Source organism: Marmota monax, unplaced genomic scaffold (assembly GCF_021218885.2).
Source record: "Marmota monax isolate L192 unplaced genomic scaffold, Marmota_monax_Labrador192_F-V1.1 WCK01_AAM20220418_F8-fsc00074, whole genome shotgun sequence".
NCBI classification, from domain to species: Eukaryota; Metazoa; Chordata; class Mammalia; order Rodentia; family Sciuridae; genus Marmota; species Marmota monax.
The window spans coordinates 9,047,379-9,062,320 of NW_026694232.1; the positions used below are offsets into that span (position 1 = coordinate 9,047,379).

A 14,942-nucleotide genomic window follows, 5' to 3' on the forward strand; every position below is an offset into this window, starting at 1 on the left:
TATCACATATAACTAGGAAGAACCAATTAAAAACAAAGCAAAACAAATTTTAAAAAGATATTTGCATCATTACCTATTAGGGAAAAGCAAATTAGAACCACAGTGAGGTATCGCCCCACCTATTAAAACAGCTAAAATAAAAAATAGTGGTAACACCAAGTGCTGGATAATAGGTGAAGAAACTGGATCTCTCATCATTGTGGAAACAACACTCTGGAAGATAGTTTTTCAGTTTCTTACAAAACTAGACATGCATTTACCATACAGCCTAGTAATTGCACACTTGGGTATTTATCCCAGAGAAATGAATTTTATGTTAACACATAAATTCATACAGGAATGTTCATACCAACTTTATTTGTAACAGCAAAACATAACTTTATTAGGAGCACTTCTCAGTGTCCTTTAATGGGTAAATAGTTGAACAAAAAATCTAGTACATTTATGCAATGAACATTACTTAGCAAGAAAATAACAACCTGAATAACTCTTAAAGGCATTATACTTGGTAAAAAGAGTCACACTCAAAAGATTATATACTCTTATGATTTCAATCTTACAACATTCTCATAGTGACAAAATTATACAGCTACGGGAGAGGATAGATGCAAATATTGTTAGTATTAGCACAAGGGAGTTCTGTGGCAAAGTTCAATATATTGATAATGGTGGTTAATCTGTATATAGCATTAAATTACATAGAACCATTCACACACATAAAAATGAGTACAGATTTTATAAATGATGAGAATGAATCTACAGTCTAATTTACTATACTGTAACAACATCGTTTTCCTGGTTTTGATATTATGCTACAACTATATAAGACGTCAACATGGGCTAAGAGTACATGAGACTCTGTACTGTTTTTATAACTTCCCGTGTGCCTGTAATTATTTTAAAATAAAAAAAAATTAAAAGGCAATTGATGCCAGGCATGGTGGCGCATGCCTATAATCCCAGCTACTTGGGAGGCTCAGGTAGGAAGGTCTGAAGTTCAAGCCAGTCTGAGCAACTTAGAAAGATTCTTTCTCAAAATAAAATTAAAGTGGGTGAGAGGGTGGTGAGAATGAGGAAGTCAGTGGTAGAGCACTTGCCTAGCATGTGCCATGCTCTGGTTCAGTCCCTAAAACTAAGAAAAAGAAGCAATTAATGAAATGACAGGATTTAAAAAACTAAAAACACACACAAAAAAAATTAAAATTAAATGGGTAATTTGAAAGAAGGAAAGTACAGAATAAGTGAGAATGGTAAAATGTTAATATCTTTGACTTTTTTTTTTAAATTCAGTTTTTATTTATTTATTTTTAATTTTAATATTTACTTTTAATATTTGGCGGACACATCTTTGTCTGTATGTGGTGCTGAGGATCGAACCCGGGCCGCACGCATGCCAGGCGAGCGCGCTACCGCTTGAGCCACATCCCCAGCCCTATATCTTTGACATTTTAAGCAAGCAGAAAAGCGATGAGGGAAGTGTGAGCAAAGACAGAAGGTGGGGCATGACTGGGTTAATGATGTCAGAATTTGGAGTCAGGCTGATGTAAATTTGAACTTCAGATCCACTGCATATTAGTTATGTGGTCTTGGACCAGTTGTTTTATTCCTTTGAACCAAATGTTTATCTTTAACAATGTGAGCAGTACAAAAGGTGGAATGTCAAACACTGTGCCTAATACATAATACCCAAACAAAAAACAGTTACTTTCTTGTTCTCTTTCCTCTCCACCTATTCTCACTATAGCATAGAGTTTACGTTGTAGGATAGTGGAATATCAATTACTTGCATAGTTAAGATAAGGGTAAATTATGAAGGTCTATGGAGAAAATCCAGAATTCAGGCATTTTTCCATCCTTAAGAGTTTTTACAAAGCCTGAGACCTGCATTTGCCCTCAATACATGTTAGATGTATGGGGGTTCATTATACCATTGTTTTATTATTTTGTATATATTTGGATTGTTTAATAAGATGCCATTTATTTTATTATATGAAAAATGCATGTTTCTAAACTTAACATCATACAGGTGACATTAAATTTGACTGGTGAAGGGAAGAGGGATCCTGACTTTGATGGTTTGGAGAAAGTACAGAAATATATTTGGACTTTGGTCTTCAGCAGGAAAAACAATGGATTAATCTCTTCTTCACAGAATGTTTATAAAGATAGTGGATGTGCCAAGTTTTGTAAAATTTTAATGCATATAGCATTAAAAAAAAACATAAAATGTTCTTTTGTTAGTACATTTGTAATTAGATGGGTCCTGAAAATACTTAAAATTCTTCAAACAATTCTTTACAGCAAAAATAATTGGCCAAAGCTGTTATTTACTGTAACATCTATATGTATCAGTTCTTTTATTGCTAGTAAATAGATTCTTTTGAATGGTTATTTCTTGAAAGTAAAGACTGTGTCCTCTAAAATAGCTGTAATAATACCTTATTATTTTATTATCTTCTTTAATAGAAGTATTAATTACTAAGCAAATGAAGACAGTAACTTGGATGTTTTGTATTGTCTTTTTCTTGCTTCAGATCAATGAACACATTTTTAATAATTTATCTAATAATCCTTATCTCTGAAGCCATCATCAGTACTATCTTGAAGTATACATGGCAAGCTGAAGAAAAATGGGATGAACCTTGGTATAACCAAAAAACAGAACATCAAAGAAATAGTAGTAAGGTATTTTATGGTGCTCTGCTATAAAAGAAACTATTTTTTTTGGCGCAGTTAGTGCTTTGCTAGTGGCTTGTGATAGGAGGGAACACTGTGATCACATAACCATTAGTACTGACAAAACAACATTGCAAGTGAAGAGCAGTCAGCTTTTCATAGCTTAGTAAGTAGTTGCGTTCCCTGTGGAATGACTTGAGTAGTTAAAACAGATCACAAAAATTTAAATCTGACTATATTTGTATCTACCTCAATACTACAAATTCTGTTTTCTATTCCATTTATTGTATATTGAAAATTATTTGAAGAGCAAGTTGATTTATTTTCTATCCTGTCTATATAATTCAGGTTTCTCTGTCTTGGTGGTATGAAGTAACTCACAAATTATATCATATAAAGGTTTAAACTGATTAAATGTGGACTACCAAGAGAATTTAAACTACAATTTTGGTAAATAATTGTCCTCCAAATTTAACCTTAGATTAAAATATACACATTGAAAGATGTATTTGGATCTCTAGGAGATCACAAAGCAGATAAAATACAGGATGATATTTTCAATACCATTCACAGTTATTTTACCTTTCTCAGAATTCAAATGGAAATTTGGCTCTGCTATGCTGTGGATTAAGGCTATCCCTGTAAAATCTGTACTTCAGAGTTTTGATTTCTTATCAGTTCCAACCTAGCAATTATCTTATATTTTTTTGGAATTTACACTCAATTTTAATTGTCCATGGTTTTGAAGGGAGTAGAGTGGGTAAGTGCACTCCAGAGGGCATAATTATAATTTTACCAAAGGCAGTTTCAGTAATATCAGGTGACTTTAGCTTCTGAAAAGTAACAAATTATTTGAATTTATTGTTTTCCTTTACTCTTATCAAGAGTCTAAATAAAGAAAATAAATGTTAAAAAGACAATTTAATAAATGAATTTCAATTTGTGATATTATTCTATTTTGGAATATAATTGATGATCTGTTTAGTTATGAAACCTTTTGATAAGAAGTAACACAGAAGAAATTCTCATGCTCTTATCAAATAATCATTTCTTTTTTCCTAGATTCTGAGGTTTATTTCTGATTTTCTTGCTTTTTTGGTACTCTACAATTTCATCATTCCAATTTCATTATATGTGACAGTTGAAATGCAAAAATTTCTTGGATCGTTTTTTATTGGCTGGGATCTTGATCTCTATCATGAAGAATCAGATCAGAAAGCTCAAGTCAATACTTCTGATCTTAATGAAGAGCTTGGACAGGTGAATATAACCAGAATATTTTATTTTTAAAACAATACATGTACAAAGGCTAATATAACAAATATTACAAAGTTCATATCAAAAAATCCCTGCTTTGCTCTACATCTTATTCTATTTTTAATTTTTAAATTGCTTCTTTTATTATTTATCAATGTATTTCTACACCCTTTCTTAATTTTAACATGCTAGAAATTATCTATTATGAAATATGAAGATAAACTCATACTCCTCCTTCCCATACATATTCTGACACATAACCCCCCTTACTTCCCCAAGCCCCTCAATATTGTTATTTCACAAATTAGAATTTATTATTTATTGATTGATATCATTTGACTACTATTCATTAATTCCTTATTCTTTATGTTTCCTATAATGATGTTATTTTGTTTTCTTTCTATATATTTTGTTTTCCTTAGAATTAGAGTTGCTTTGTTCTTTCATTTGCATAATTTCCACATACCACAAACAAGTCCTTAACAAATACATGAAGCTTCTTGCCTCTGTATGTTCAAGCATGTCAGTTAGTTAGGAATTTTTTTTTCTTCTCCCTCTCTTTCTTTGTCTCTCTCCCTCTTCCACCCCCGACCCTTTTATTTTTTTCTTGAAGATGGGGTCTTCCTTTGCTTCCAAGCAGAACTCAGACTCCTATAGTATAGTCCTCCTTCCTTAGCCTCATGAGTACCTGGACTACAGGCATTCCTCACCAGACCCACCTTTATTATCATTATTATTATTATTTTATGTAGCAGAATTCCTATGTCTCTGGTGTTATCTTTACTATTCCCAATAATATGGACATTTAAGTGTTTATCACTTATATTTATTTCTTGCTCGAAGCAGTAAACTCTACTTTTCCTTTTTTTAATTCTGTTTAGATACACATGACAGTAGAGTGTATTTTGAAATAGTATAAATACATGGAGTATAACTTAGGTGAACTCTTCTTTCTACATAGTGGTGCTCTTTTATCCTAGAATCTTGGCTGAACTTGGTTATTTGTTCTAATAGATATTTCAATGGATTCCTTAGGATTTTTTTTATATACAATGTCATTTCATATGCAAATGGAGAAATTTTCCCAGTTTATTCAATCAGGATAACTTTTCTTTTTCTCTTTCTCCCTTTTTTTTGGGGGGGGGGGACTAATTTCCCTAACTAGTACTTCAATACAGTGTTGATAAAAGTGGCCAGAACAGATATCTTTGTCTTATTTCTCTGCATTTAGGAGAAGGGCATTCTATATTTTGGTAGCTGTGAGGGGTTTTTTGATATCTTTTATCAAGTTGAGGAAGTTCTTTTTATATTTTTAGTTTGTTGGTTGTTTTTATCATGACAGGCATTGAATTTTGTCAAATCTTTTTTCTGTATCTATTAAGATGGTCATTTTATTAATAAAGTACAAATATTATTAATACAGTAGATTACATTCTTTTTTTTTTTTATGTCGAATCCGTCTTTTATTCCAGGAATAAATTCCACATAATCATGGTAGATAATCTGTTTTATATGTTTCTGGATCTGGTGTGTGTGTGTGTGTATGTGTGTGTTTGTGTGTGTGTGTTTGTTCATTGGTCTGTGGTGTGTTTTTTCTTGTGACAGCTACCTCCCTCCCTTTTTATTTTTTATTTTTTAAATTTTTAAATTTTGCAGTACTAGAAATTGAACCCAAGACCTTGAGAACACTATTCAAGTGCTCTGTCACTAAGCAACATTCCCAGCTCTTACCTCTCTTTTTAAGTTATCATTGTAGGAATCAAGTCTTCACTGTAATTCTGGTTATATCAAGACTTAACCAATGTGCCTCTCTCTTCATGGACCTACCCTCTTCTAGGATTAATTTTCTGGAATTAGTCTCTAAAAATATTAAAATAATTTTTCTTAACTACCTTTTAAAAAATGTTTTTTTTTCTTTCAAACATTTAATTTTTTCATTGTATTTGTTTCCTGCCCTCTGTTTCAGTTTTCCCTATTTTGGACAACTTTCTACATTTCTTCAGATCCAGATATCCTTTTACCTTCCAGGTTATAAGGCATTCCTTATATCCTTACTTTAGTGATAATTTTTTAGTTATATTATTTAAAAAATAGTTTACCCAAGAGATAGAAATGAATTTCTTATACTATATGTGAGTCAGTTCTTCAGAGGAATTATGTATCTAAAGATGCTACAAACATCAAAGCTCATATAGATTTAAAATGTTTTGTGTTGCCTTGTTTAGTTTCTTTGGCATCTATATTGTATATGCATGGACTTATGCTTGAAATCTCAACATTGGTGTACTAAGGTTAATAGATCAACTAGATTTCAAGAGACAGAGAGACAAAGTTTTTGTTATTCAACAAAGGACCTTGAATACAAGGTTTATTTTGTTCTTTCTCTCTAGGTGGAATATGTGTTTACAGATAAAACTGGAACGTTGACAGAAAATGAGATGCAGTTTCGGGAATGTTCAATTAATGGCATGAAATACCAAGAAATCAATGGTAGACTTGTACCTGAAGGACCAACACCTGACTCTTCAGAAGGAAACTTAACTTATCTGAATAGTTTATCTCATCTTAACAACTTATCCCATCTTACAACCAGTTCTTCTTTTAGAACCAGTCCTGAAAATGAAACTGAACTAGTAAGCAATTTCTAAATTAATAAATAAACGTTTCTATAGGTATGGTGGTACTTGCCTGTAATCCCAGCAACTTGAGAGGCTGAGGCAAGAAAATCCTAGTTAGCTGAAGCTGGCCTGAGCAGCTTACCAAGATCCTGTCTCAAAAAAATAAAAATAAAAAGGACTGGTGACATAGCTCAGTGGTAAGCCACCCATGGATTAAATCCCCATTACCAAAAATAAAGAAATAAGTGTTGCATATGCATTAATTCTCTTCAGTAGTTGATGGATTGTGGGGGAAAAGTTTGTATCTTTGGAGCAAGGAATGAATATTTGAAATGTATATATTTGAATATACTACAGAATATAAGCCTAAGATTTTTTAGTTTCAGCCCAATTTAACTTGTCACTTCAAGTGTGTTAGTCTGAGTTCTCCAGGTATTTAAATGAAACAGAGTTAAGAAAAGCTGGTATTCCCTTGAAGTAAAGAAACTGAGAAATAAGCTTAAATTTATTTAACACTTTTTGAGTCCTCACTTTGTCCACAAAAAGGTATTCTCCTTTACTTGCAGTTTGGTTATACCTTCTAAAAAGATGCACATATGTTGAAGGATCTTAAGCCATTGTGGTGTTTCATGGCTCTTTGGGTCATTGAACTCTTTCTTGTTTTAGCTGTTAGGATTCTGTCTGTAGTTTCCTTAATGATATTGGGGAACGCTGCTTTTATCATCGATTATTATATTTTTACAGATTAAAGAACACAATCTCTTCTTTAAGGCAGTCAGTCTCTGCCACACTGTTCAGATCAGCAATGTTCACACTGATGGCATTGGTGATGGCCCCTGGCAATCCAACCTGGCACCCTCCCAGTTGGAATATTATGCATCTTCACCAGATGAAAAGGCTCTAGTGGAAGCTGCTGCAAGGTAATTGAATCAAATTTCCTAACCCTCAGAAAACAACCTTTTAAGTAAATGTTAGAATATTAGAAAACCATCATTTAAAATTTTCAAGCATAAATTCATCAATTTGAATTTTCTAAGATCTCTAAAACTCTGGTTACCATGAAGACTATAATAAAAGTTATAAGAAATACTTATGGTTATATTATTCTGGACCTCTCTGATCCTTCAAGTTCTTAAAAATAATGATTTATTCCAAGAAAACATTTTAAAGTACATTTTAAACTTTCGTTTTAAATATTTTTACTTAAGCTAAGTTATAATGTCTTTTTTTTTTTTTTTTTGGTACCAGGGATTGAAATCAGGGGCACTTGACCACTGAGCCATATCCCCAGCCCTATTTTCTATTTTATTTAGAGTATCACTGAGTTTCTTAGCACCTTGCTAAATTGCTGAGGCTGGCTTTGAACTCATGATTCTCCTGCCCTCAGCCTCCCAAGCTGCTGGGATTATAGGCATGCAGCACTGTGCCTGGCTAATAACATGTTTTAAAATATTTTTTTAATTGTAGTTGGACATAATACCTTTATTTTATTTATTTATTTTTATGTGGTGCTGAGGATCAAATCGTGCTAGGTGAGCACTCTATTGCTGAGCCACAACCCCAGCCCCTGGCTAATTATATTTTTAAATATGAAATATCATCCATTAATTCTTAAATTTCTTTGTTCTTTTAATCCCTAGAATTGGCATTGTGTTTATTGGCAATTCTGAAGAAACTATGGAAGTTAAAATACTTGGAAAACTGGAACGGTAATTTTTTCATATGTAGTGGTATTCTCTATACAAAGTATATAGTACTGAACAAGGATCAATAAGTATAGCCCATGAGCCAATTCTGACCTCCAGTCTGTTTTTTTGTATAGCCTATAAATGACATTATGTTTTTAAAGCATTGTTTTTTAAAGAAAGAATATGCAGCAAAGACTGCAAGTGGCTGGCAAAATTGTAAAATATTTACTTATCTGGTTCACATAAAGTTTGCCATTCTCTGCTCTAAAGTCATGTCAATATCACATTGTATCTCCTCACAGTTATAATAATATTCTGTTTTAAATCTTTTCCTGAATTACGGCTATGCTTATTTTTAGACACTATTGGGGTTGGGTTTCATTAGTTTTTACTCATTGAATAAAGAAAACTTTTCTTAAATTTGTTTTACTTGCTTGTTTGTTTATTTTCTTGCAGAGCTAGGAGGGATCAAAACAGGCCCTCAAACATGCTAGCTCCACTTTACACTGAGCTACACCCCAACCCAACTATCCTCCTATTTCCTGTGGTTTTGTGTTTCAGATATTAAAAAACAGCAGTCTCGTTGCCATTATTTCGACTTTGATAAGTTAATCCATGCCTATTATACCTTTTGTGGTTTTATCAGTTATGAATATATTTCAGTTCTAGGTATCCTTTTCCAAACTCTGCTTTTACAAATATAGGGTCCATTCTTTAGGTACTTTCTGTGGCAGCCTGTGTAGGTCATTTCATTAACTTAAAACCATCATTCAACTCAGTGTTATTCTATGAGATGTGGAAGGTATTTCATATGTCCATCATTGTACAAGATTTATCTGGATTTTTCAAGCCATCACCTATTCACACAAATTCTTTTTTAACTCCATGAAGAGGTATCTGTTCATATACACAACCAGGCTCAAAACCTGGTTGTGTATGTGAACCTCTGATAGTAATTTGTGTTGTTGTACTTGTCAAAATAAGTGTTGAAAATAATTCACCTTTTTTAGTGAGAAAAACATGGAACTGGGCAGATCTGGATTCCAGTGCTTGCTCTCCCACTTACAAGCTTATTTAACTTTATGAAAATTACTTAATCTTTCTGAGTATAATAGTCTAAATCTGAAATGAAAATGTAATTGAGATTAATTTGTTATTTTAAATAGTGTTTTGTTTTTTATAGGGATTCTTTCCAAATTTTCACTTATCATTAATAGGAAGAGTAAGGTTTTTGTCTTTTTTTTTTTTTTCCTTTTTAGGTACAAATTGCTTCACATTCTGGAATTTGATTCAGATCGTAGGAGAATGAGTGTAATTGTTCAAGCACCTTCAGGTAACCAATCTGAATTTTTATGACTTTAATTTACCTAGTATTAAGAGCTTTATAACTTATTTTTTTCTTTTAGGTGAGAAGCTTTTATTTGCTAAAGGAGCTGAATCATCAATTCTTCCAAAATGTATAGGTGGAGAAATAGAAAAAACCAGAATTCATGTAGATGAATTTGCTTTGGTGAGTATAAATTTCTGTGCTATAAACCAACAAACTCTAAAAGATATAAAAGATTTTGGGCTTCATTTTTTAAAATATTTTTTTAGTTGTAGATGGAGACAATACCTTTATTTACTTATTTAGTTTTATGTGGTGCTGAGTATTGAACCCAGTGCCTCGTATATGTGAGGCAAGCACTCTACCACTGAGCCACAATCCCAGCCCCTTCACTTTTAAAATAATTTGTCAAGGCTAGAATTGTAGTTTGGCAATAGAGTGCTTACTTAGCATGCATGAGATCATGGGTTCACCCCCAGTACTGTAAAAAATAAGAAAAATATTTATCAAAAATTATGAAATTCTTCACTCTATTGCACTTTTGACTTCCTATTCTTTACATAAAAACTCATTTGTGGGACTAGGGTTGTAGCTCAGTGGTAAAGTGCTTGCCTAGCACATGTGAGGTACTGGGTTCAATCCTCAGCACCACATATAACAAAGGTATTGTGTCCATCTAAATCTTAAAAAAAAAAATGTTATCTGCTTAAAATGTAAGTCTTCTCTTCAAATCTGTTACAGTCAGGGGCTGGGATTGTGATTCAGTGATAGAGCGCTCGCCTAGCACTGGCGGGACCCGGGTTTGATCCTCAGCACCACATAAAAATAAAGGCATTGTGTTGTGTCCATCTACACCTAAAAAATAAATATTTTTAAAAAATCTGTTACAGTCAAGGCACTTTTGGTTACAAGGACTACTCAAACTGGAATTAAAAAAAAAAATGTTTAGGGTTAAGAATATAGCTCACGGGTAGAGCATTCACCTATTCCTAGACCTGGATCAAACCCCAGCAGCACCATAAAAAAGAGGCACAGTTCCTAAAGCCCCAGCCACTGGGAAGTCTGAGGCAAGATAATTGGTTGAGCCCCAAGAGTTTAAGATCAGCCTATGTCTTAAAAGTGAAATCCTGTCTCTTTAAAAAAAAAAAACTGGGCTGAGTGCATGTTTGGCATGCACAGTGCCTTGGTTGTTACTAAAGGAGTATAGGGAAATTCAAATGTGAAGAAACCAGAACCCTCATATATTGCTGATAGGAAGAGAAGTGGCATGGCTTCTTTGGGAAAACAGTTTGGCAGTCCCTCAAAAGGTAAACATGAAGTTATTATTTGACCCTGCAATTCTATTTTTAATTATATACTCAAAAGACTTGAAAACTTTTGTCTACACAAAATCTTATACATGATTGTTCAAAAGCAGCATTGTTCCTAATAGCCAAAAAGTGTAAAAAACTCAGAGGCCCAATTAATGAATGGATAGACAAAATATGATTTATCCATTTAATGGAATATTGTTTAGCCTTTAAAAGGAGTGAAATACTGAACCAGGCACGGTGGTGCACTCCTGTAATCCCAGCAGCTCCAGAGGCTAAGACAGGAGGATCCCAAGTTCGAAGCCAGCCTCAGCAAAAGTAGGGCACTAAGCAACTCAGTGAGACCCTGTCTTTAAACAAAATACAAAAAAATAGGGCTGGGGATGTGGCTCTGTGGTCAAGTGCCCCTGAGTTCAATCCCTGGTACCAAAAAAAAAAAAAAAAAAAAGGAATAAAATACTGATACATGCCACAACATGGATGAACCTTGAAAAGACTGCTTGAATAAAAGAAGCCACTCACAAAAGGTCATGTTACATTTACATGAAATATCCAGAATAAGCAGATTCTTCGAGAAAGCAGACTAATGGTTCCTAGAAACTAGAAGAAGGGGAGAGAAAGGAATGTCTGCTAATGGGTATGGGATTCCTTTTGTGGGGTAATGAAGTATTCTGGAATTAACAGTGATGATTATACACTTGTGAATATATTAAAAATCACTGATTTGTACTTTTTCAAATTAAAAGGGTAAATTTTATAGAATGCAAATTGCATCCCTTATTTAAAAAAAATAAAAGAATTCAGGTGATTCTTAAAAAGAAAGAGTCCTCATTTTAATATCCAGAAAAATGCCAGCACATAGTTGACTGTCAGTATTTGTTTTTTAATGAACTAATTGATTCCTATATTAATAACTGGATACCCCCTGTTATTCATGAAACATGTTCTTTTTAGGTGTGAATCATTTATAAATCAGGGAATGCCAGTGTCTAGAAATTTGCTTAATATAGTCATATGATATTTTTAAAAATTTTTTGTGGGGGACAGTTGTAGATGGACACAATACCATTATTTTATTTATTTATTTTTATGTGGTGCTGATGATCGAACCCAATGCCTCACACATGCTAAGCAAGCACACTACCCTGAGCCACAACTGCAGCGCCTCATGTAGTATTTTTTTAAAATCTACCCTTTCTGCCATTATTAGAGAAGTATGATGGGTTTTCCTGAGTAAAATATGCAGCAAGGAAAGGAACTTTATAAGCCTTTAGATTTAAAGATACCAGCTTTCAGAGATTTAACTTTGATCCCAGTGGAATCAAATAATCAAATATATATTTCTAAGTTTTGAAAATTTTATTTCATTGTCAAAGACAAAACGATATTATTTCAAATTTTAATTGTTAATTTGGTAGATCTAGAAAATATAGTTTGATAATAACTATTTTACAGACTTCTTTATTTGAATGTCAGACTTTAGCATACAAAAAACTGTCAGAAAATTATAGTCTCCTTTGCCTAAAAATGAAAGCAGATTTGTAAGTTCAACCAAGTGAATAAACCTTGTACTGTCTTTCTTGAGAGTCATGAAGGCATCATTATAGAACTTTCTGGCTTTCTGTGTAACCATTTTAAAACTATAAATAAGATAGTCCTTGCAGTCCTTTCTAGGCTCTAATATTGTACAATCCAATAAACTTAATTATTTTGAGCAACTTTTTGAGAAATTATCAGAAATTCAAAGAGGGCTGATGTGGGACCCATAACTCAGATCATGAGGGCTTTGTGACATTTATTTCCTTACTTAACGACGATAGTACTTTTTAAGTTATTCATAATTGATTTTTTTTTTTTTGGGTAATGTGATACTTTTGTTGTTTATTTTATTTATTTATTTATTGAGTTTCTGTTTTATTCTGATATTGGGGATTAAACTCAGGGTCCTCAGTGTATGCCAGTTAATTTCATTTTTCATTAGTTATTTGTCATCAATTTTTGTCTTTAATTTTTTTTTTTTTTTTTAGAAAGGGCTAAGAACTCTGTGTATAGCCTTTAGACAATTTACATCTAAAGAGTACGAAGAAATAGATAGGCGCCTTTTTGAAGCCAGGACTGCCTTGCAGCAACGGGAAGAGAAATTGGCTAATGTCTTCCAGTTTATAGAAAAAGACCTGATATTACTTGGAGCTACAGCAGTGGAAGATAGGTAAGTATCAAATAAGTAAACAATTATCATTTTTCTCTCATAAAAATATTTTAGCCAAGTTTCTAATGTATGAAATAAGTTCTGCTTATTAACAGCCTATTTTGATGTATTTAAAATCAAAATATAAAAATATTTAAAAATCAGCTGGGCATGGTGGTGCATGCCTGTAATCCCAGTAGCTTGGGAAGCTGAGGCAGGAGGAACATGAGTTAAAGCCAGCCTCAGCAAAAGCAAAGCACTAAGCACCTCAGTGAGACCCTGTCTTTAAATAAAAAATACAAAAAAGGCTGGGGATGTGGCTCAGTGTTGAGTACGCCTGAGTTCAATCCCTGGTGCCCAAAAATTTAAAAAAAAAAAAAAAATTAAATCAAAATAGAGAATTAAAGTCTTAATTTTTCCCAATCAGTATATCATATTTTGTTCTAGCCAAACATCTGAGATGGACTTTAAAAAGCACTTGTCTGTAGTTCTCCCTGTAGTCTTGAATACTCTTCAGCATGTACCATTCAAAGACATAAAGTACCTGCCTACTTCTCCAGCCAGACCTCCCAACACTGTTCCTTTCTACTTTATGCCTCAATGATACCACACTGACTATAGTTCTCTACACATGGACTATAGTTAGAAAATATTCTACTTTACCCTTGTTCCTCTAGCAAGGCTGTGCCTTCTGCCTGGATGATTCTTCCCTTCTGTATCCATCTGCAAATACTTATTCATAAAATACACTTTGAACTCCACAAAATGTAAGGCACAATATAGCATAGATATTAACCTCACTTCAATAAGATCTTTCCTGACACCTGACAGTATTAAAAATTCTCTTCTTCATGAAGTCACCATGTTTTTAGGTAGTTCCATTGTTACTGTGGTACTTTATTATATATGTATTCCCTTAACCTGTGAATTCCTTGCATCCCATTTATTTGTCATTATTGCCAAGTATCTCTCAATGTTTCTTCCATTAAATTTAATTCTATATTAAGCCTGTAGTTTTGTATTTTTCTACCCCTAGATCTAAGGGTGTTTATATATTTTTTAATCTAGATTTTTATTTGCTTTTTAGTTCTACTCATAAGAATTCTTAGATTCACTTGAAGTTATATAGGCCTCTGTTTTCCACAGTCTGGTTTTTTAACTACAAGAGTGATTTTCTTGTCAAAAAGAAAATCAGAAAGATAAATCTTTTGATTTGAAATTTAAGATTTTCTAGGGCACAGGGGGTATAGCTCAGTGGCAGAGTACTTACTCTTGCCTAGTAAGCATGAAGCCCTGGATTTGATTCTCAGCACTGCCAAACGGTGCAGGGCTGTGAGTAGGGGAGTGAGCACTTCCTAATAAAATAGGAGTTTATGAAGACCACATAGTTTGGTCTCATAAAATTCAGTTTTGAAGATAGACTCTTAAAATGTGAAGTTGCAGATTTTAATTGGTTGATTTTTAGGTGAGCCAGATGATCATTAGTCAGTTTATTCTTGTTTCCTCCCTAATAGGAGAAATTTTCATATATTGCTATGCTCTAACATGCCTAGGTTGAGTTCAGACTTGACTTTACACATACTATGTAGTTTATATTTATTAGTCAGAAAAATATTTTCTTTATCCCATTTTGTGACTTTCATTTTCAGACTACAAGATAAAGTTCGAGAAACTATTGAAGCATTGAGAATGGCTGGTATCAAAGTATGGGTACTTACTGGAGATAAACATGAAACAGCTGTTAGTGTGAGTTTATCATGTGGACATTTTCATAGAACTATGAACATCCTTGAACTTATAAACCAGAAGTCAGACAATGAATGTGCTGAACAATTGAGGCAACTTGCCAGAAGGTAAGAATGTAGATATCTGAATCAT

At 33.0% G+C, this 14,942-nt stretch overlaps 1 protein-coding gene across 6 annotated transcripts in view; it reads left to right on the top strand.

Moving 5' to 3' along the window:
* The window catches only part of Atp11b (ATPase phospholipid transporting 11B (putative)), a 114,817-nt gene that overhangs the window by 45,163 nt on the left and 54,712 nt on the right, over positions 1-14,942 (top strand). For all 6 annotated transcript variants that reach the window (XM_046466842.2, XM_046466841.2, XM_058586208.1 and 3 more), the window contains 9 exons: positions 2,535-2,685; positions 3,739-3,936; positions 6,324-6,566; positions 7,296-7,471; positions 8,192-8,260; positions 9,499-9,572; positions 9,646-9,749; positions 12,904-13,085; positions 14,714-14,917. In XM_046466842.2, the coding sequence (XP_046322798.1) occupies positions 2,535-2,685; positions 3,739-3,936; positions 6,324-6,566; positions 7,296-7,471; positions 8,192-8,260; positions 9,499-9,572; positions 9,646-9,749; positions 12,904-13,085; positions 14,714-14,917 (1,401 nt within the window). The remainder of the gene's footprint in view (positions 1-2,534; positions 2,686-3,738; positions 3,937-6,323; positions 6,567-7,295; positions 7,472-8,191; positions 8,261-9,498; positions 9,573-9,645; positions 9,750-12,903; positions 13,086-14,713; positions 14,918-14,942) is intronic.